Here is a 21,433-nt window from a genome sequence, read left to right as displayed (position 1 = left end):
TATCGTTGTCTAATTCATATAATTGTATAATAGTTATCTATGAAGTCCCACCCTGAACAAGATTATATAAAGTAAAAAGACAAAAACATTAGAAATTTAAAAACAAGACCTTGTCATTTTGTCTCTTAATTTCTGCCATTAGCAAGTTGCAGGAGAAAGGGCACTTAATGAAGATTAGATGACTTGAGTTTGAGCCATGGTGGTTTTTCTGTCTTTTTTTTTTTTTAAATTTTTCAACATTTATTTCTTTTTGGGACAGAGAGAGACAGAGCATGAACGGGGGAGGGGCAGAGAGAGAGGGAGACACAGAATCGGAAACAGGCTCCAGGCTCTGAGCCGTCAGCCCAGAGCCCGACGCGGGGCTCGAACTCACGGACCGCGAGATCGTGACCTGGCTGAAGTCGGATGCTCAACCGACTGCGCCACCCAGGCGCCCCGGTGGTTTTTCTGTCTTTAAGGAGACAGTGATCTTGGCTCTCCTTGTCTACCTTGCACAGAGTTGCTAGGAGGCTCAAGTGGTGAGGCAGTGTTTGTGAAAGAAGCACACATACTAGGGGCACCTGGGTGGCTCAGTCAGGTAAGCATCTGGCTCTTGATTTTGGCTCAGGTCATGATCTCACAGTTTGTGGGTTCAGGCCCCACGTCAGGCTCTGTGCTAATGCTGCAGAGCCTGCTTGGGATTCTCTCTCTGCCTACCCTCTCTTTCTCTGTCTCTCAAAATAAATAAACTTAAGTTTTTTTAAAAAAAAAGAAGAAAGGAAGGAAGAAAGAGAGGAAGAAAGGAAGGAAGGGAGAGAAAGAAAGAGAAGGAAGGAAGGAAGGAAGGAAGGAAGGAAGGAAGGAAGGAAGGAAGGCAGGCAGGCAGAAACACATATAGTACATGCTGGACAGTGGGAATGGCTCCAAAGTCTAGGCTCAGACTTTGTTTCTGCCGCTTAATACCGTGTACCTTGAGTAAATCACTTAACATGGTAAGCCTCACTATACTCATATATCAAATGGTGAACATAGAAGTGCCTGTTTTACAGATTTTGAAAATTAAATGAGATAATACATGTAAAGAATTAGCATATTGCCTGGTACCTATTAGGCACTTAAATGTGAATTTTAGGTGTCATTATTTCTTTTTTAAGTTTATTCGTTTATTTTGAGAGAGAGAGAGAGAGAGAGAGAGAGAGTGTGTGTGTGTGTGTGTGTGTGTGTGTGTGTGCATGACTTGGGGAGGAGGAGGGAGAAAGAGAGAGGGAGAGAGAGCACAGAGCCAGAGGAGGGGCTGGAGCTCACAAACAGTGAGATTATGACCTTAGAGTCAATGCTTAACCGACTGAGCCACCCAGGCACACCTAGGTGTCATTATTAATGGTATTTTTCAAAAACATTGAAGTGCTAATTATGTGCAAGTTACCTTCATCCCAAAGATACTGAGAAATATGTAAAAGAATAGTTAAATATTAGCTGAGAAACAAGTTTAGATAGTGAATTTTAGGCATAATTTCAGACAATTATGATAAAATGGAAAAAAAACATTTTGTACAGTGTGTTGTGACATAAAAATTTCTTACATTTTATACAGATGAGTTATTTTGACTATGGTTTCTTATATTCACTAAATATTTTGTATGTATATAGTGTATGTGTGTGTGTGTATATATATATATATATAAATATGTACGTATATAAGTAATATTTTCAACAGATAGAACAAACACAACAGATAGAAAACACCATCACTGCCCAAAAGAGCCTTATAATCTAATTGTAGTCTAGTCATCTTAGGCAAAGGAAGATGATTGCATTTGAAAATGTTGTAGCATACTTCTGAGTTTCAAGCACCCAAAACCAAACCAAATCAAACAAAACAAAACAAACATTGGGTTCTTTTACTCACCATGTTTTAGCAAAAGAAGCATATGATTCAGAAGAAGCTCATTTTTCCTCTAAATATTTAAAGCTCTAAGTGATTCACATCTTAGTTTTCTTTTCAATAGATATTTTATAGAAAATTCACTCATTTGTTCAACAAATATTTATTTATTTATTTATTTATTTATTTATTTATTTATTTATTATGTTTATTTACTTTTGAGAGACAGAGATAGAGCATGAGCAGGGGAGGGGCAGAGAGAGACGGACACAGAATCCAAAGCAGACTGCAGGCTCTGAGCTGTCAAACTCACGAACTTGAGATCATGACCTGAGCTGAGGTCAGACACGTAACCTACTGAGCCATCCAGGCACCCCTCAACAAATATTTATTGAATGCCTGTGGTGTGCAAGACACAGACACTCTACCCTCATGAGACTTACACTTTATCAGGGGAGACAAATATTGAAATATTGAACTAAGCAAATAAATGTTTCATTGTAAGTATGATAAACATTAGGAAGAAGTTCCAAGGTGCCAAGAGAGCATTTAGCAGAGAAACTTTACCTAGTGTAGAGATCAATGAAACTTTTTTTTCCAGCAGACTTTCATGTGGTTATTTTATTTTTTACTATACATTCTCAATAAAAGTTAAAAGCATAATGTTAAAATACAGTTCTGTGAAACAGTTTCTTCGGAAAGCTAGATTACTCTTCCCATCACGTGTAGCTATACTGTAGTGTAACTTAAAATAAAACTCAAAGAAGGTAGAACATTACTGGTATGTATCTTAGACTATCCCTCTCAAATATCAACCACCAAAGAGGAAGTTTTATTTTTCTTTATGTTTGCTGATTTTTTAAAGTTATAGAATACATACTAGTTTGTTAAAATAAATCCAATTTATACAGAAATCTATGAAGTAAAAAGTCTCCTTACCCCATTTTCTAGGGAAACTGTTTGGTGTCTATGTCACTTTCTGTATATTATAGATACATTATTGAAAAAAAAGTGGTACCTGTATGCATGTCCACACACAGACACACACACACTTTTTTTAACTAAAAATCCAATTATTTTTTATAATCTAAATATCAATTTGTCACTTGCACACTGTATATTCTGAACATCCATGAATATACACCTTTTTCATATGGCATTATATTTTGTGTCATGGGTGTATTAAATTTTAATGTTTTTCTGTTGTACATCTAGGTTAGCTATAATCCTTTTATAAATGTTGCTTCAACAAATATACTTGTATACACACCGTTGGAAAATGTACGTATTTCTAGAGGTTATATACCTAAAAGTGTATTTAGTATGCACATTTAAATTTTCGACAGAGTGCTATCAATTTGCCCAAGTTTTATCAATGTATATTTAGCCAAGTAGATGTGACAGGGCTCTTCTCACACCATCAGTGGTATGAGAGATTATCAGTCATTCTCATTTTTGTCAGCCATACAGGTAGAAAACTGCATTAAGTTGCATATCCTTGAGCAACAATGAGAATGTTGCTTTATATATTTATTATTTGTATTTTACTCTGAATTTCCAGTCTACAGGGGCACCTGGTTGGCGCAGTCGGTTAAGCATCCAACTTCAGTTCAGGTCACGATCTCACAGTTCGTGGGTTCAAGTCCCACGTCGGGCTCTGTGCTAATAGCTGAGAGCCTGGAGTCTGCTTCAGATTCTGTGTCTCCCTCTCTCTCTGCCCTGCGCCCCCAACTCTGTCTCTGTCTCTCAAAATTGAATAAATGTTAACCAAAAAAATGAATTTCCAGTCTATACATCACACCCTTGTTGCACAGGGGTATTAAATCTCTTTCTTACTACCTTTTAGAAACTCTTTGCATATTAGGAATATTAACCCTTTGATTATTTTTTGTTATTTTTGCAAATATTCCTTTTCCAGTTGCTCATTCTTCTTTTAAATTTTCCTTGGTTTCGCATGCTACATAAAACTTTCAATTTCTTATAAATTTGCTTCTGTAATTTTTTATACAAATCTATGATTTGTGTCTTACTTAGATACACTTTAAGTGGTTTTAGATAAGAAATATATATATATATATATATATAATGAATTTGGAGTTGCCTTTATAATTATTTGGAGTCCAAAAAAGGCAGTCTGGGAGGACAATATAAAATAAATAAATAAATAAATAACCATTAAATAAGGATTAAAGAGTTTGGGTGATTCAAATTAATTTTAGTTAGGGAATCAAAAAAGTCTTCACAGAGGAGACTCATTTGAAGTAGGTCTTGGAGAATGGAAATAAAAAGTTAAGGCAAAGGGGATATGCATTTTTATAGGAGATGCAGCAGGAATGACCAAAAGATGGGACAAAGGAATCACAAAGCACCTGCTACACCTTTTGGGTCCTTATTTTGGCTCCAGGCCCCGGATCAGGTGTTGTGGATATGTTATCCTGTGTAAAATTCTCCCACAATCATTAAGAAACGCTCTGCAAGTATGTAAGCCCAGACATGTGTGTCACTAACCTGTTACTCTCCTTCATGGATTTTTGACTTCTAGTGCCTTCTACTCCTGTGCACATTGCCAATGGCATGAAAAACTACCTGAAGAAACCTTCCTACATGCAAGACAGTACTGTAGATTCTTCTGAGGATCACCACTGGCCACATGGTACCCCAAGGCACATCTCAGAGAGCTCCTGTGGGCAGTCTGGGGGCCTGCGCGAAGGAAGCCTGAGTTCTCAGGATTCCAGGACTGAGAGTGCCAGCTTGTCCCAGAGCCAGGTCAATGGTTTCTTTGCCAGCCCTGCGGGTGACCGAACCTGGCAGGAATCACAGCACGGCAGCCCTTCCCCTTCTGTGATATCCAAAACCACTGAGAAAAAGAGGGCTTCCGCTGACAGTAATGGAAACAAGACTAAAAACCCAGGCATTTCTGATGCAACAGATTACTCTGACCGTGGAGATTCAGACATGGATGAAGCTACTTATTCGAGCACTCAGGATCATCAAACACCAAAAAAGGCATAGTTTAATTTAAATCTCTGTTTTTTTTGTTTTTGTGTGTGTTTGTTTTTTTCATTTAATAAAGCAAACAATAGCAAATATATTACAGAGCAGGATAATCTACTCTAAACTGCTTTTATTAGCCTGGAAAGGAGGAATCGTGTATATATTATGTTACTAACTAACTGCTGTTGCATTTGATACTAACTTTCTGACAAATTAGCAGCTTTGAATACTAACTCTAAAATGGCTATTATTCTGGGAACTTGCTACCTGATAACAGAAAGGAATGAATAATCAGGTTATGATTATTTCTTACAAGTCATTTATATCTTGCATATTTAATGTTTCTATTAATAAGAGAATTTAATATCTGAAAATTCTGTTCTTAAATAGCTCACATGATGGGCAGTTGACTTTACTGTTGATAGTCTGAATTCTTCTGAAGTTCTGAATGTACAAAAATAATAAGAACAACAACATACAAAATTGCTCATTTCCTAGAAATGACATAAATTTAAACTCACATTCACAAGCGGATTCAGAAAAGACCCATAAGCTCTTTGTTCATGGAGGAACCAACATTCCTCACAAGAGGGTAATGCCCTTACAAATGGGTCTTAGGTATTGTTTATATTGGATTTGTAAATATAAGCAAAGTAAACATGAAGCCTACTCATCTTAGAGGTCCAAGTTAAAAGCTGCTGCTTTGATATATATTGATTTTTAAAGGAAATAGAAATACTTTCTACATTCAGGAGCATAAAAAGCATTGGACAAGGATTATGTAAAAGCTAGGTTTGAACTGGGTTCTGGGATTCCCTCTGCCTTATCTAGCTGTTTGACCTGAAGGAAGACCTTTAATGTCTAGACCTCAATATCCTTAACCATAAAATATGAAGGCATTGGATTAAATGATCTCTAAGATGTCTTCCAGCCCTCAGGATCTTTGAATTTACTCTGTCCTTTAATATCTTGCTTTTTCTTAATTTTTCTAAAAAACACATATTGATCTTCCAGTAGTAATTCATTCTGACTCTAACAAGAAATCCTTTTGTTTGTTTTTCTTTGTTAAGGAATCCTCCTCCTCAATGAATACATCCAACAAACTGAATTTTAAAACTTTTCCTTCATCACCTCCTAAACCTGGAGATGTCTTTGAGGTTGAACTGGCTAAAAATGATAACAGCTTGGGGATAAGTGTCACGGTACTGTTTGACAAGGTTTTCAAATGTTTTCTCTATTTCCAGCAACCTATTGTATGCCAATTTATTAATTTATTTTGCTTCGAAAGGGAAACCTGTCAAATATTTCCAAAATTAAAAATTGAATTGTATCTTAAAACTTTTTAAAAAATAACTTTTGTGCTAGGCACTTTTTCCTGTGATTTAAAAGAAATTAGACAAGTCTATCTACTCAAACCCCTTACATTTCATAATGTTTAATCTGAATACAAGACTTAGAAAACATAAAATTAATAAGTATGTTTTGCATACATTTGACACTTCTGCATAAGCATGGAATAATACATTTTAACCCACATGATAAATAAATTCTAATGTATATTTATATGCCCTTTCTCTCCATAATATATCTTAATTTGTAAATGTGATTAGTATATTAAAATTAGAGGTTCCCAAGGAATATATGTACTTTTAAGGTAGTTAAAATATGAGCATAGGCTATTTGATGAAAATGCTTGAGACTTGTATTAATTCTAAAGTGTAACATTATCATTTATGACAGTTGAAGTGTATTGTCAGGTAGGAAAAGCCATTTAGAAACATGGTAGAAACAGCACTATTAATATACAGAGGTCAAAAAGAAAACCTAATGTTCTAGCACTTTTAAAAATATCATAATCCTTTACCTCTTGTCCTTAACTTCTTTAGAATTTTATTATCTTTCTGTTGTGTAGGGAAAGAAAAGCTGTATATCCACAAAAGATGGAGAATATACTCATTAGATCTCATCTACATTATAACAAAACTTACCTACCAAAGCCTTTCAAAATGAAAAAAAAAAAAAAATGTTTTTCTTGACTCATGAGATTTGCAAGTTTCAGTTTAGCAGATATGATCTGAAGCAAATTATTCTATTTGCTGTTTTTTTCAGACAGTCATCTTCTACTAATTTTGCATAGATGGATTTTGCTTCCTGCTTGCTCATAACTCATGGTATAGACTTACAAAGGGAGAGCAATTCTTCATACAGTCAAGATCTGACATGTTGTTTTCTGAGTAAAGAGTTTTTCTAAAATGTAACTGCTTTACATTTGGAAAACTTGGCTAGAAATATTCTTGGGTTTCGAATTAATTGCATGTGCTGATGTGGTACTGCTGCTTTGGCTGATGGATTGAACGCTTTCTAGGTCTCAGATTTGAAAGATGGAGTGTGAAATTTCTCATATTACAAAATGTTATTTTACTTGTCTTTTTCCATTTAGGGGGGTGTGAATACCAGCGTCAGACATGGTGGCATTTATGTGAAAGCTGTTATTCCCAAGGGAGCAGCCGAGTCCGATGGTAGAATTCACAAAGGTAGAGTGTGTGTGTACAGGAATTGCATATAGGATTATCATTTCAACAAATAAAGTAGAAATTAGGAAATTCATAAAGACCTTTAAATATTCATAATAGAAGAACACATGCAATTTTTTTAAGACTAAAGCATTAAAAAAAACTCCTTGATGTCATTCCAAAACTCTTCTTTCCAGCCTAATCTCTAGTATTGGAAAATATCTTGACAGTGTTTCAGTTCATGTTTTGTACTTTCTGAGAAGCAAATTGCCAGAAAATGAGAAAGGAATAGTGCTCTTGTAAAAACACTGGTATCTACATTTTTAATAACAGCTAACTAGGTTATGCCCTCCAATCTCTCTACATTTATAGTCAGTTTATTTAAATTGACTTTATAGGGGCGCCTGGGTGGCTTAGTCCGTTAAGCCTCCGACTTCAGCTCAGGTCACGATCTCGCGGTCCGTGAGTTTGAGCCCCGCATTGGGCTCTGGGCTGACAGCTCGGAGCCTGGAGCCTGCTTCCAATTCTGTGTCTCCCTCTCTCTCTGCCCCTGCCCCGTTCATGCTTTGTCTCTCTCTGTCTCAAAAATAAATAAACATTAAAAATTTTTTTTTAATAAAATAAAATAAATAAATAAATAAATTGACTTTATAATATATACAATATCTTCTTCTAAATTGTATTTAAGATTATTCATAAAATTAGGAAAGAAAGTAAACACATATTAAAGAAACTCTGTGACAGAATTTTGTCCAGAATTTGTCTGAGTCTCTCCTTAAACAAATTAATACAAAACAAGACCACAAGATATTAGAAAGCATATAGAATCTTTATTTTATCATCTACTTTTCTCAAAATTGCTGCCTAATTTATAGGTGATCGTGTTCTTGCTGTTAACGGAGTTAGTCTGGAAGGAGCTACCCATAAGCAAGCTGTGGAAACACTGAGAAATACAGGACAGGTAATAAATAGCTCATTATACCAACCACTTAAGATAGCTTACAAGAACATAAATAATTTGTGAATAATATCTGTCTCACTAAGATCTCCAAATTTATTAGTCAAGAAACCAAGACTGATTCATGTAAACGTTCTAGTATTTTTTTCCCCTCTAAATTGGGAAGCAGGTATTATTGCAAGAGGTTTTTCAGTGAGGGAACTTGACTTTCTATATCACATTTAGCCATAATATTACCAGATCTGACGGGAGGAAGGGTGGAGTTTGCATTTTTTTTAACTTTTTGTCAACAAGGACAAACATCTAGTGATTTTCACTTCTAGTCATTTTTCAGCCCAAAGCTGAATTATTTTCTAAAGTTTACCGGGGCGCCTGGGTGGCGCAGTCGGTTAAGCGTCCGACTTCAGCCAGGTCACGATCTCGCGGTCCGGGAGTTCGAGCCCCGCGTCAGGCTCTGGGCTGATGGCTCAGAGCCTGGAGCCTGTTTCCGATTCTGTGTCTCCCTCTCTCTCTGCCCCTCCCCCGTTCATGCTCTGTCTCTCTCTGTCCCAAAAATAAATAAACGTTGAAAAAAAAAAAAAAAAAATTTAAAGTTTACCAAATTATTTATAATGGTCTATGTATTATAGTATAATGGTGTTTTTATTCTAGTGCCCAAATTTCTTATAACATGTTTATGTTATTTCTATAAGAGAGATTTTTCTTTTTAATTATTTTTTATACAGAAAATAAGAAAAACTTGATTGTGAAATTTTCAATCCCTTGCTTTGTTTTTTGTTTTTGTTTTTTTCCCTCCCTCTATCTATATTTTGGTGGACAAGTTACTTTAAATGATTTTATAAGATGAACCATATAAAGTCCTCAAAATTTACCTACTTTCTTATAATTCTTCTTAGTTAATGAAATGCTATCCCATTTGTCCAGGTGGTTCATCTGTTATTAGAAAAAGGACAATCTCCAGCATCCAAAGAACATGTCCCCATCACCCCACAGTGCACCTTTCCAGATCCAGATGCCCAAGGTCAAGCCCCAGAAAAGATGAAGAAAATGACTCATGTCAAAGACTACAGCTTTGTCACCGAAGGTCAGGCCTCGGGAGACTGTCATCTCACCTTTAACTTATTCTTGACTTACTCAAAATTTGATTTTTGTATGTTGGATCATATAATTCATGCCTGAGTCCCTCTAATTACTCTTGTCAAGTATAAATAATCTGATGGACCACTATACCATTTTTTTTAAGGACATATATATGCACCTCTTAAAGTCTGAAAGACCTCAGGTAATGAAGTCATCCATGAAACAACTTTTGGTCACTTAATAGTCCTTTGAATAGTTATAAAATTCAAATGAAATTTTCAAGGAAAAAAATAACTATGAATAATTGCTGAGAATGGCTTCAAACTCATATGAAACCTTGACTTGTAACATTTTCTATATTTTTGTTTAATTCTGTGGACTTGTCAAGCTAACCCTAGGTAGAAATTCACCTCATAGTTCCCAGATCATGATCTTTCTTACAAACTTTGCAAGCTCTTGGACATACTGCTACTTGCTAGTAAAATAAGAAATTAAGAATAGGGGCACCTGTGTGGCTCAGTCCGTTAAGCATCTGACTCTTGATCTTAGCTCAAGTCATGATCTCACAGTTCAGGAGTTCGAACCCTGCAGAGTCTGTCTGGGATTCTCTCTGTCTACCTCTCTCTCTGCTCCTCACCCGCTCTTGTTCTCAAAGTACATAAATAAAAGTTTTTAAAAAATAAGAAAATTAAGAATGAGGTAGTACTGAGCTTTTCATAAAGCTAAGTGTTCCTAATACAGAAATACCCTTTATTCTGAGATTTCCATCTATCTCATTTTAAGGGGCATAAATGTCCTTTACTTTATGAATGCTGATGGTGGTATATGGCCATTGTTTTGCCTTTTATTTTAAATCCTTATTTGATTACCAAATGTTTAGTGCCTCAGAAATACTCGCAAAAATAAGGAGAAAAAATAGCCCAGCCTGTATTATTTTATCTGATTATGAAAATAAAATTAGCATACCTACTTTACCTCTTTATACTGCCTTGTATTGTTTATTTCTTCCATCACTCCTTCCTTAAATATGTTACTTCATTCTTTTCTGGTTATTCTTTCAACTTCTTTTGTTGGTTGAAATTTGTTTATAATGCCATATGAATTTACTGGATTAAATTATACCTCACTGAAACACTGGAATGTCAGCTTACTTTCCCCTACCCTTCTCCAACATTTGCTTCACTCTTCTTACCATCTTTCTCCCATTGTGTCCCCAAACTTCCTTCATTCTTACCCTTCCCCAGATTTTTCTTTTTTTTTTTAATGTTATTCTATAATCTTTGAAAACACATGGGATCAAAGCATAATTTTATTTTCAGAACCCGGATATCAAAACCCTCTCTTCTGTTCAAGTAGCTTAGTTCATGCAGCTTAGTTTATTAAGTTTTTTTAACGAAAGAGAGTGTGAAATAGGATTTGAATATAGAATAAAAGTACAGTAAGTGCCTGTAAAGCTGTAAATATTCTGAGAAGATGGGCTTTTTAAAATGTGTCTAAAAGCACATATGTTTGTATGTGCATATGTGTACACAGCACGATAAGAATATTTACATTTTTTTAATGTCTTTTTTTCTCCAGAGAATACATTTGAGGTTAAATTGTTTAAAAATAGCTCAGGCCTAGGATTCAGTTTTTCTCGAGAAGACAGTCTTATTCCTGAACAAATGAATGCCAGCATAGTAAGAGTTAAAAAGCTCTTTCCTGGACAGCCAGCAGCAGAAAGTGGAAAAATTGAAGTGGGAGATGTTATCCTAAAAGTGAATGGAGCCTCTTTGAAAGGACTGTCTCAGCAGGTGAGCCCCCAGGTGGTGAATGTAATACTTTTAATAATGAGATGGATTAGCCTTTCATTATGATTTCATAGTGCTATCTTAACTGTATCTTCATTTGTCATTCATGGTACCCCTAGGAAGTCATCTCTGCTCTCCGGGGAACATCCCCAGAAGTATCCTTGCTTCTTTGTAGACCTTCACCTGGTGTGCTACCAGAAATTGACCCTGCTCTTTTGGTGAGAACTATGAAAAATTAATTTATATTTTTATAGAATAGCAATTGAGTGATTAATTCAGCTGTCATGGTTTTGTCACTGATTGATCTCCTGGGTCTCATCTACTTTATTCTTTAACTAGGAGTATGTTGGGTGTGTCACGTGACCTCCCAGTGCATTCTGCATATGTAAGATAAAGTAATTCAATTCACTTTCTCTTCTCTCCTTTCCACTTATAAAGTTCTAGGATTTTAAGAGTTTGTTTTCTAAGCATAAATAGGAAAAGATTTCAAATCATGGTTACAGGGGTGCTGGGGTGGATCAGTTGGTTAAGCATCTGACTCTTGATTTTGGCTCAGGTCATGATCTCATGCGTTCATGGGTCCAAGCCCCGCATTGGGCTCTGCAGAGCCTGCTTGTGATTCTCTCTCTCCGTCTGTCTCCCCTCCCCTGCTCACACACGCCGCCTCTCTCTCTTTCAAAATAAATAAATAAACCTAAATTTAAAAAGTAAATAAATTAAAAATAAAATACAATAATGGTTACAAAGCCCTTCTGTCCATTTCTTCATTGAACCAAACTGGGAAGCATAATTCTCATTCTGAGCTAGTTTAAATAATAAAAACGATTTGAGGGGAGCCTGGGTGACTCAGTCCATTAGGCGTCCAACTTCGGCTCAGGTCATGATCTTGCGGTTTGTGGGTTTGAGCCCTGCATTAGGTTCTGCACTGACAGTGTGAAGCCTGCTTGGGATTCTCTCTCTCCCCCTGTCTGTGTCTGCCCCTCCCCCCACTTGTGCTCACTCGCTCTCTCTCAAAATAAATAAATAAACTTTAAACAAATAAATACATAAATAAAATTTATTTGAGAGTTTTTGCCTTTATTTTTAATACTAGAAATCACAGAGCAAGCAATTTGTTTGTCCATTTCCCTTTCTTATGTCAAGGAATAGCTAAAGGATCCAAAATCTATTTTGATGGTTATTTATAAATTACATGCTGATAGGTAGGAATCCATACATAGATGGATAATAATATTAATATAATTGAAGAAGGACAACTTTTGTCCTGTCTACTTTATAGTGTGTTCCATTACCAATAAACATGACCCCTGGGTATGAAAGGCAGCAGTGTCTGGCCCCAGAAACTTTGGTCTTTATGTCTGGGAGAGGGGTAGTTGTAGGATATTAATAGGAAAATATGATTTCTGTAAGGTGTATTACAAACAGCATTTTATGAGACTACATTGATTTTTGGCACCAGATAGGAAGAACTGAGTAGAACTCTCCTCTTAATGAGTATATAAATTGATACAATCTTTGTAGAAAGCAATCTGGAAATACTTAGCAAGGCCTTTTAAAGCATCCTATGTGCTGACTATTATATAGAAAATTATAAGGAAATAATGAGAAACTCAGGTGAAAATGTACATACAAAAAAGCTCTAGATTTCTATTGTAGCAGAAAGTTAGAAACAACTCTATAAAATAAAAGAATTCTTTTTATTATTTTTATTTATTTTTATTTTAAATATTTAAATATTTAAATATTTTTATTTATTATTATTTTATTTATATTATTTATTATATTTATTATTAATTCATCTGTGGGATCATTACATAGTTTTATGCAGTTTTTTTCAAAGCATATTTAAGGACCTCAGAAAAAACTCATGATCGAAACCTAAATTTCAAAGTAGGCTACAGGGGTGCCTGGCTGGCTCAGTTGGTGGAGCATGTGAGTCTTGATCTCAGGGTTGTGAATCTGAGACCCACATTGGGTATAGTGATTACTTAAAAATAAAATCTTCCATGCTGTTCCACCATCTTGGCTCCCCCCTACTTAAAAATAAAATCTTAAAAAAAAAAAAAAAAAACAAGTAAGATATAATATATAATATAATTCTGATATAAAGTATAAGTCATATGATATTAGTTGTTATTTTCACATATATTTATATATGATTTTTCTGTGTAATGAGCATAGGTTACCTTTATTATCAGAAAATAATTGAATATTTTAATAGAAAGTGCTGCTGTTCAGCATGTTCCTTTTCAATTAAGTGTTCTAGCGTTAATATAAGTTGTCACACCCTGATCTCTTTAAATGTGTCCATTACAGACCCCGTTGCACTCTCCAGCACAAGTTCTCCCAAACAACAGTAAAGACTCTTCTCAAGCAGCATGTGTGGAGCAAGGCACCAGCTCAGATGAAAACGAAACATATGACAAAAACAAGAAACAATGTACATCCAGGAGAGACAGTTACAGTGACAGCAGTGGGAGTGGAGAAGACGACTTAGTAAAAGCTCCAGCAAAGATACCAAACATGAGTTGGAGTTCAGCTTTGCATCAGACTCTGAGCAACATGGTATCACAGGCACAAAGCCAACATGAAGCATCTAACAATCAAGAAGACACCATCTGTACCATGTTTTACTATCCTCAGAAAATGCCTAATAAACCAGAACTTGATGACAGGTATTGTCACTATTATGTGTAGCACTCAAAGCAACTGCTTCTTGTTTGTGACAGGAGCAGCAACATACGTTTCTCTAAGAATGAAATATGTCTGTGTGAACTTCACAATGATCAGGCAGATGATGACTGTATTGGATATCCAGTTACTGTGACTGACAGTTTTAGTTAGCAAAACTGTAAGCTCTCTAGCCGTTCAACCTGAGACTTGCTGCTCTCTTGAGTATATTTACTAGTAATTGGGAAAGTTGTTTGTATTTCACCATAATTCATAATACTTACAAGAAAGAGAAGAGACCTATTTTGATACTGATGGGGTAGGAGAATAGGGAGTACTAATATAAAGAGAAGTGATTGGTGGGGAGGAGACAGTTTGCAAAAGGTAAGCATAGAGGCAAAAAAAGGAAAAGACTACATCTGTACCTCTAACAATTATTCACACGTTTTACTGTTTGGTTACATCTTTGTGTATATCTAGGTGCAACCGTACTTGTTCAAGTTCTTTTGGTGTTTTGGGGGGTTTTTCCCCCCATTGGATCATCCAAAATAACCACAGGAATAAGACTTATATTCTTTTTCTATTTCTTCTCTTTCTTATTATGTTGAAACACACATTAGGCTTCTGAGAATATTGGCTTCAGCCTTTAGTTAATGACTAGGAATCAAAAGTCTATTTATTTAACCTGTCTTACTAATTTATGCAGCTTGAAGAGCTTCAAAATAGAATCTGGACAGGGGCACCTGGGTGATTTAGTCAGTTAAGTGTCCGACTTTGGTTCAGGTCATGATCTCACAGTTCTTGAGTTCGAGCCCCATGTTGGACTCTGTGTGCTTTGGATTCTGTGTCTCCCTCTCTCCCTGCTCTTCCCCTATTTGTGCTCTCTCTCTCTCTCTATCTCTCTGTCTCAAAGATAAATAAACATTAAAAAAAAAAAAAAAGAATGTGGACAGAGAATAAAAATTGGTATTGTTAGCATCTAGCAGACATGAAATAAATTCATAGTCCAGAGTTAGGCAAAAATTAGCTAGGAATGTAATCATAAGCAGACATGAATATGTGTTAAGCGCTTTCTGTTTGTGGCACAAACTTACTGTATTGACACTGAAATGTATTTGAAAATAGTCTTGCTTCTTTCTCTCTGTAGCAATCCTCCTTCCCCTCTACCACTGGACATGACTCTTGGGCAGAGCTATCAACCCCAATCAGAATCTGCTTCCACTAATTCAATGGATAAATATCATATGCATCACATTTCTGAACCAACTAGACAAGAAAGCTTGACATCTTTGAAAAATGACTTAGAAAACCACCTTGAAGACTTTGAGCTGGTGAGTTGTTTCCTCTGTATTAAGAAAATTCTGGGGCACCTGGATGGCTCAGTTGGTTAAGAGTTGATTTCATGAACTCATGTCATGAACTCATGTCATGTCATGAACTCATGATCTCATGTCATGATCTCATTGTTTATGAGTTTAAGCCCCACGAAAGTCTCTGCACTGACGGTATGGAGCCTGCGTGGGATTCTGTCTGCTCTTCCTCCACTCACACCTTCACACACGCAATCTCTCTCTCTCTCTCTCTCAAAATAAATAAACGTAAAAAACAAATTCCATGTTTTGTCAGTTAAGATGTAGTTACACAAAGCTTCCCTTTAGGGAAAGGCTGTCTTTTTGAGTAGGTTCATATCCAGGTCCAGTAAGTAGATAACATATCTGCTGTGTTTCTCTGCCGAGAATCAGGGGAAAAGACAAAAAGACCTGGATATAAATCCTGATGCTGCCACTGACTTGCTGTAATTTGGCAGATGCCTGTGGAATTACTTCATTCATCTGAGCCTTAGTAGTTCTGGCTATAAAATGGGGCTAGTAACCTCCTAGGACTGTGATGAGGATTGAAAGAAATATAGGTAGAGTACCTAATACAGTATCTACTATTTCCCGAATCCTGATGAGTTGCCTATTTAATTTTTAATCAAATTTGAATGTAAGTTTTTCTCTTCCACACTTTTTTGTATATGCCCAAATGGAATCCTTTACATTGTACAAATAACCCTATAACTTCTGAATCTTTAAATTCAGTTTGGAAGCCAAATCTCCAAGAATAATATCCTTTACATTGATTGAAAGTCAGCCTTTTTCAATATTGTTTTTATTATCCAAGTAATAAATATTTATCATTGGAAAATTTTAAAAAATACTGAAACCACTGATAATCTCACCACCTAAAAATCATAAACATTTTGGAGTTAATCTCTTCAGATACTTGGTTTGCCTAGAAGAGAGAGAGAGAGAGAGAGTGTGTGTGTGTGTGTGTGTGTGTGTGTGTGTGTGTGTGAGACATATACATCTTCAGTTTCATTCTCAGCAATAGAAAATAATCTTTCCAAAAAGAGAAAAAAATCTTTGCAAGATTTCCTTTAGAAGTGTGTCATTACCCCTGTAAACTATAAGCAACCTTCATATCTCATTCAAAATCTTTTTTTTTTTTTTTAATTTGAGAGAGAGAGAGAGAGAGAGAGAGAGAGCATAGACAGGGGAGAGGGGCAGAAGGACAGAGAGAGAGAGAGAGAGAGAGAGAGAGAGAGAGAGAGAATCTCAAGCAGGTTCCAGAGTCAGCATGGAGCCCAACACAAGGCTTGATCCTACAACCCTGGGATCACGACCTGAGCCGAAATTAAGAATCGGATGCTCAACTGACTGAGCTACCCAGGCACCCCTCAGTCAAAATCTTTAAAAAAAAAATTTTTGTACAACTAAATGAAGTTGTAATATCTAATCACCTAAAGGCTTCATGTTTTTATAAGAAAACCTTTTCTTTTGTGGCTCTTGGCATCTATCTTAATTGCTCAGAAATAGATGAAGAATTTTCCTACACCTTCCCCTCAAAATATATATCAAAGGATCATCAAAGTATAACCATTCATGTGTCCTTGTTTACCTTGAAAATACAAAAATTGAAGCATGAGTAAGTTTTGCCTCAGCTATCTTTAGACAAACACATAGTGTTGTTTCTAAACCCAGCTCTTAGATGGGGATACATTCTATCTAGAATTGGATAGACCTAGCTTCACTTGGCTAAGATCAGTAATCTTTTAAGGTTTGATTTCCTCCTCTGCTATTCAGTAGAAATAATAGTCATCTCTGTTTGTCAATGGGCAAAAATAGACAACCTAAAGAGTCGCTGTTTTCTTCCCTAGGAAGTAGAACTCCTCATTACCTTAATTAAATCAGAAAAAGGAAGCCTGGGCTTTACAGTAACCAAAGGCAATCAGAGTATTGGTTGTTATGTTCATGATGTCATTCAAGATCCAGCCAAAAGCGATGGAAGGCTAAGACCTGGGGACCGGCTCATAAAGGTGAGACATTAAAGAATGGATTTATGCAAATGTGACCAGAGACCAAGTCAGGGCTGGAGAAGGAAGAACAAGAAGGTTGAGTTAATATAACACTCCATTTCTTTGTTTGGTTTACGTTTTCCTTCTCCACCTCTTAAAAATAAAGGCCTTTGTATAGTTAACAGTTTAGGGAATGCTGAAAGTGCCCTTTTTAATTTGAAAGTTCCTCTACTCTTACTTAAAGCATTACATAAGCTGTCTTGAGTCTTAGGGACAGAAAGTTTCTTAAATTACCATGAGGATAAATTTCCTATATTAGCAAAATAATGATGCATTTGTTAGATATTTTACATTATTATTTCACATGTAATTACTTGCTCATTATACTTATGATTTCCACAGTAAAGGGAATTAGCAATAAATTAGAGACCATTCTCTTACTGGCTAAGGTAGAGCTAGGGAGATTGCTGTATTTTCATGGCAACTTCTCTTTCCAAAACTGTAATCTGTTTTGCCTCTCTCTCATTTTTGTAGGTTAATGACACAGATGTGACAAACATGACTCACACAGATGCAGTGAATCTGCTCCGAGCTGCACCCAAGACAGTCAGATTAGTCCTAGGACGAGTTCTAGAATTACCCAGGATGCCAGTGCTGCCTCATTTGCTACCTGACATTATATTAACATGCAACAAAGAGGAGTTGGGTAATGCACATTCAGGCTGTGTGCAGTGTGATTTTGTTGGCTAGGTTAAAAGTAAGTACTCTTAAGACTAAGGAAAACCAATATTTTCTATTCCCTGAAGGTTTTTCCTTATCTGGAGGTCATGACAGCCTTCATCAAGTGATATATATTAGTGATATCAATCCGAGGTCAGTTGCAGCCGTTGAGGGTAATCTCCAGCTATTGGACATCATCCACTATGTGAACGGTGTCAGCACACAAGGAATGACCTTGGAAGAAGCTAAGAGAACATTAGACATGTCCCTTCCTTCAGTGGTGCTGAAAGCAACAAGGTACTCTGCAATACTTGTGGGTTTTGTGTGTTTGCTCACGTTTCGGGCTGTTGATCACACTTACGTTATCTTAAAAAGATATTCCTGAATTAGTAACTCACAGACTAAACTGGCAGTTTATAAAGCTAGAACAGACTTCTTAATAGGAGATTCCAAGAGCACTTTAAGTGGATTAGTGTTTGGATACATATTTGCAGTTGATAATAGGGTGGTTACCACATTTGTCAGGATGTTTTCAATTGCAAGTAAAAGAAAATACAACTCAACAGTGGTTTAAACAATAAAGGGAACTTACTAGTTTATAGGATTTAAAAGTGCAAAGATGAGGTGGTCATCAGGTGAAATTTGATGCAGGCTATGGCTCCATTTTTTGCTGTTTTCAATTACTCTCTTTTCTGTGTATGTGTTTCCTTCATGATTAAGTGGCTTTGTCACTTAACACATGGCACCGTCCAGAGCAATCTTCTAACAATTCTCACCAATAACCATGGTAAAGCAAGGACTGTCTGTTGATTGCCTTAGACCTAAATTAAGGCTATCCCTTGAATTGAGACAAAGAAATAGGAATATATCAATTGGCCTAAGCCAGTCCTGGCCCATTCCCAGAGCTGGAACAGAGTCAGTTCTGCCCAAACGTCATGTCTACAGCCAATGAGGGATAGAATTGTCAATTTCACCATACCTCATGACAATTTCACATTATAAGAAATGCTAATGGCAACTTTTCCTTCACTTAATAATAGAAATAAATTGAAAAAAAAAGTATGCATTAATTTCAAATTACTACAAATATAGTGGCATAAATGATAAGTTTATTAATAGTTCTGGAGGTCAGAAATCCAAAATGAAAAAAAAAAAAAAAAGATCCAAAATCCAAAATGGATTTCAGTTGGCTAAAATCAAGATGTTATCAGGGTTGCATTCCTTCTTTAAGAGGTTACAGGAGAAAATCCATTTCCTTGCCTTTTCCACCTTCCAGAGCTTCCCTTCCATCCTCAAAGCCAGCAGGCATAACACTCTACTTATGTTGTCACATCTCTTTCTCTGACTCTCTTTCCTCCCTTCCTCATTCATTTATAAGGACTTCTGTGATTACATTGGGCCCACCCAAGATAATCTCCTCATCTTTAGATCCTTAACTTACATCTTTAAAATCCCTTTTACCCAGTAAGGTAACATATTCACAGGTTTGGCGGATTAGGATGTAGCCACCTTTGTGGGGCCATTATTCTGCCTACCGTAATGTACATACAGCCAGACTTTCTAAATTACACATTTATGTTACATTTATGTCTGTGATACATGGTGAGTTTTACATAGTATGTCTTTAAAAGTATAGAAAGTATAATTAAATCATTTGATCATAAACATTTGTTCCTTCTAAACCTTTAAATTTGATTGTGTACTTTTTTTCTTTGAATATAATCCCTAGTCTGTTTCCCTCATATATTTCTTTTTTTTTTTTTTTTTTGAGTTTACTTATTTATTTTGAGAGAGAGAGAATCCCAAGCAGGCTCCAGACTAACATTGTTAGTGTGGAGCCCGACATGGGGCTCAATCCCATGAACTCCAAGATGATGATCTGAACCAAAATCAAAAGCCAGACGTTTAACCTACTGAGCCATCCAAGCACCCCTACCTCATATGTTTCTAAAAATTAGATTGGAATACATTTATTTTCATAGGTGTAGCTGAATGTTAATGAGTGGAAGAGGAAAGTGTTCAATCTGGAAAATATTTTTGTGAAAATTAACATCTCTGTGAACCATAGATCCAGCTAATTTTTTTGCCTCAAAACTAGTAGAGTACCCTTCATGCTAGCTCTAAAATCACTTTCTTGGGGCGCCTGGGTGGCGCAGTCAGTTAAGCGTCCGACTTCAGCCAGGTCACGATCTCACGGTCTGTGAGTTCGAGCCCCGCGTCGGGCTCTGGGCTGATGGCTCAGAGCCTGGAGCCTGTTTCCGATTCTGTGTCTCCCTCTCTCTCTGCCCCTCCCCCATTCATGCTCTGTCTCTCTCTGTCCCAAAAATAAATAAACGTTGAAAAAAAAAAAATTTTTTTTAAAATAAAATCACTATCTTTTGCCCTTCTGCTTTTCTCTTCACTTTAGTCACAACAGATATAGTGGTGCTAGTCACAATTACTTTCCCCTTCATTCTTCTTCCAGCTCTCTCCACTACTATATATATATCTACCCTCTTTGAAGCCCACAGCCAGCAATAACAGAGAGGTATATATTTGTGGTAATTGTCTGTATGTCAAGAACTGTACAGGGTCTGTGGTCTTACCCAACTTGCAAGCTAATAAGCCAGCCTGTTATTGTTTCTTGGATGCTGGTAGAAGATATGAAACTCCTGGGTCAGAGACAAAATACTTTTTTGGTAACCACAAGCAACAATGGCATGGTATTGGGACAAGTTCCACACATCTTCTAAGTCTCCTGAAGATGACACATGTGGCCTAGTGGATTCCTGCACATGCAGTGGGTTGTAGTACCAGAGAGAAATACCATGAGAAGAAGAGGAACCCTCCCCTTCATGGCAGCCTGTAAGAAAACCTGCTTTTTATTTGGAGAAAGAGTTTCCCTCATCCCTCAAGCTTGCTCATCACAAACATAGCCTTGAGAACTGGCCCATATAAAAAGCAGTAAGGGCCTCTCATTTCTGGGGTACCCAGGAAGAATATGTAGGATGTGTAGGGCCCATGGTAAATTGCTTCTCCCAGCACTATATACTTTAGGCAACCTCCCTTTTCTCTCAAGTACTAGCAGTGTTAAGGTTGCATACCAGTCCTCTGTTTCCAAGGTGATGTCTTTTTAACAGTTTTTCACATTGGGTGGTACTATCCTTCTTATAATCCTTTAAATATATATATATATGTATATATATATATATATATATATATATATATATACATATATACATATATATATATATACACACACACATACACATATATATGTGTGTGTGTGTGTATATGTGTATATATAATGTATATGTATATTGTATATATGTATATATGCATATATTATATATATGTATATATGTATATATAATGTATATGTATATATAATACATTGTATATATATTGTCTAGATTTTCACTTTAAATAACTTTTTTAAAAGCATGTATCAAGGGTTTCAGATATACAAAATTTAGTCATCTATAATTCCTAAGTTATCTTTGAACCATTATCTGAATGACAGTGAAC

The 21,433-nt window shown here is 36.1% G+C and overlaps 1 protein-coding gene across 10 annotated transcripts in view; it reads left to right on the top strand.

The window, feature by feature from the left end:
* The window catches only part of PTPN13 (protein tyrosine phosphatase non-receptor type 13), a 229,600-nt gene that overhangs the window by 178,609 nt on the left and 29,558 nt on the right, over positions 1–21,433 (top strand). For 6 of the 10 annotated variants that reach the window (XM_086704646.1, XM_086704647.1, XM_086704644.1 and 3 more), the window contains 12 exons: positions 4,407–4,870; positions 5,929–6,075; positions 7,299–7,392; positions 8,247–8,332; positions 9,254–9,413; positions 10,988–11,202; positions 11,319–11,417; positions 13,516–13,874; positions 15,017–15,200; positions 17,069–17,227; positions 17,741–17,912; positions 18,013–18,223. In XM_086704646.1, the coding sequence (XP_086560772.1) occupies positions 4,407–4,870; positions 5,929–6,075; positions 7,299–7,392; positions 8,247–8,332; positions 9,254–9,413; positions 10,988–11,202; positions 11,319–11,417; positions 13,516–13,874; positions 15,017–15,200; positions 17,069–17,227; positions 17,741–17,912; positions 18,013–18,223 (2,350 nt within the window). The remainder of the gene's footprint in view (positions 1–4,406; positions 4,871–5,928; positions 6,076–7,298; positions 7,393–8,246; positions 8,333–9,253; positions 9,414–10,987; positions 11,203–11,318; positions 11,418–13,515; positions 13,875–15,016; positions 15,201–17,068; positions 17,228–17,740; positions 17,913–18,012; positions 18,224–21,433) is intronic. The other 4 variants (XM_025922282.2, XM_025922284.2, XM_086704649.1 and 1 more) reach the window with 2 other exon arrangements.

This window comes from Puma concolor, chromosome B1 (assembly GCF_028749965.1).
Source record: "Puma concolor isolate L17-30 chromosome B1, mPumCon1.1.hap2, whole genome shotgun sequence".
Classification (NCBI taxonomy): Eukaryota; Metazoa; Chordata; class Mammalia; order Carnivora; family Felidae; genus Puma; species Puma concolor.
The sequence above is the reverse complement of the archived record's forward strand: the minus strand, read 5'-3'. Positions and strand labels throughout refer to the sequence as shown.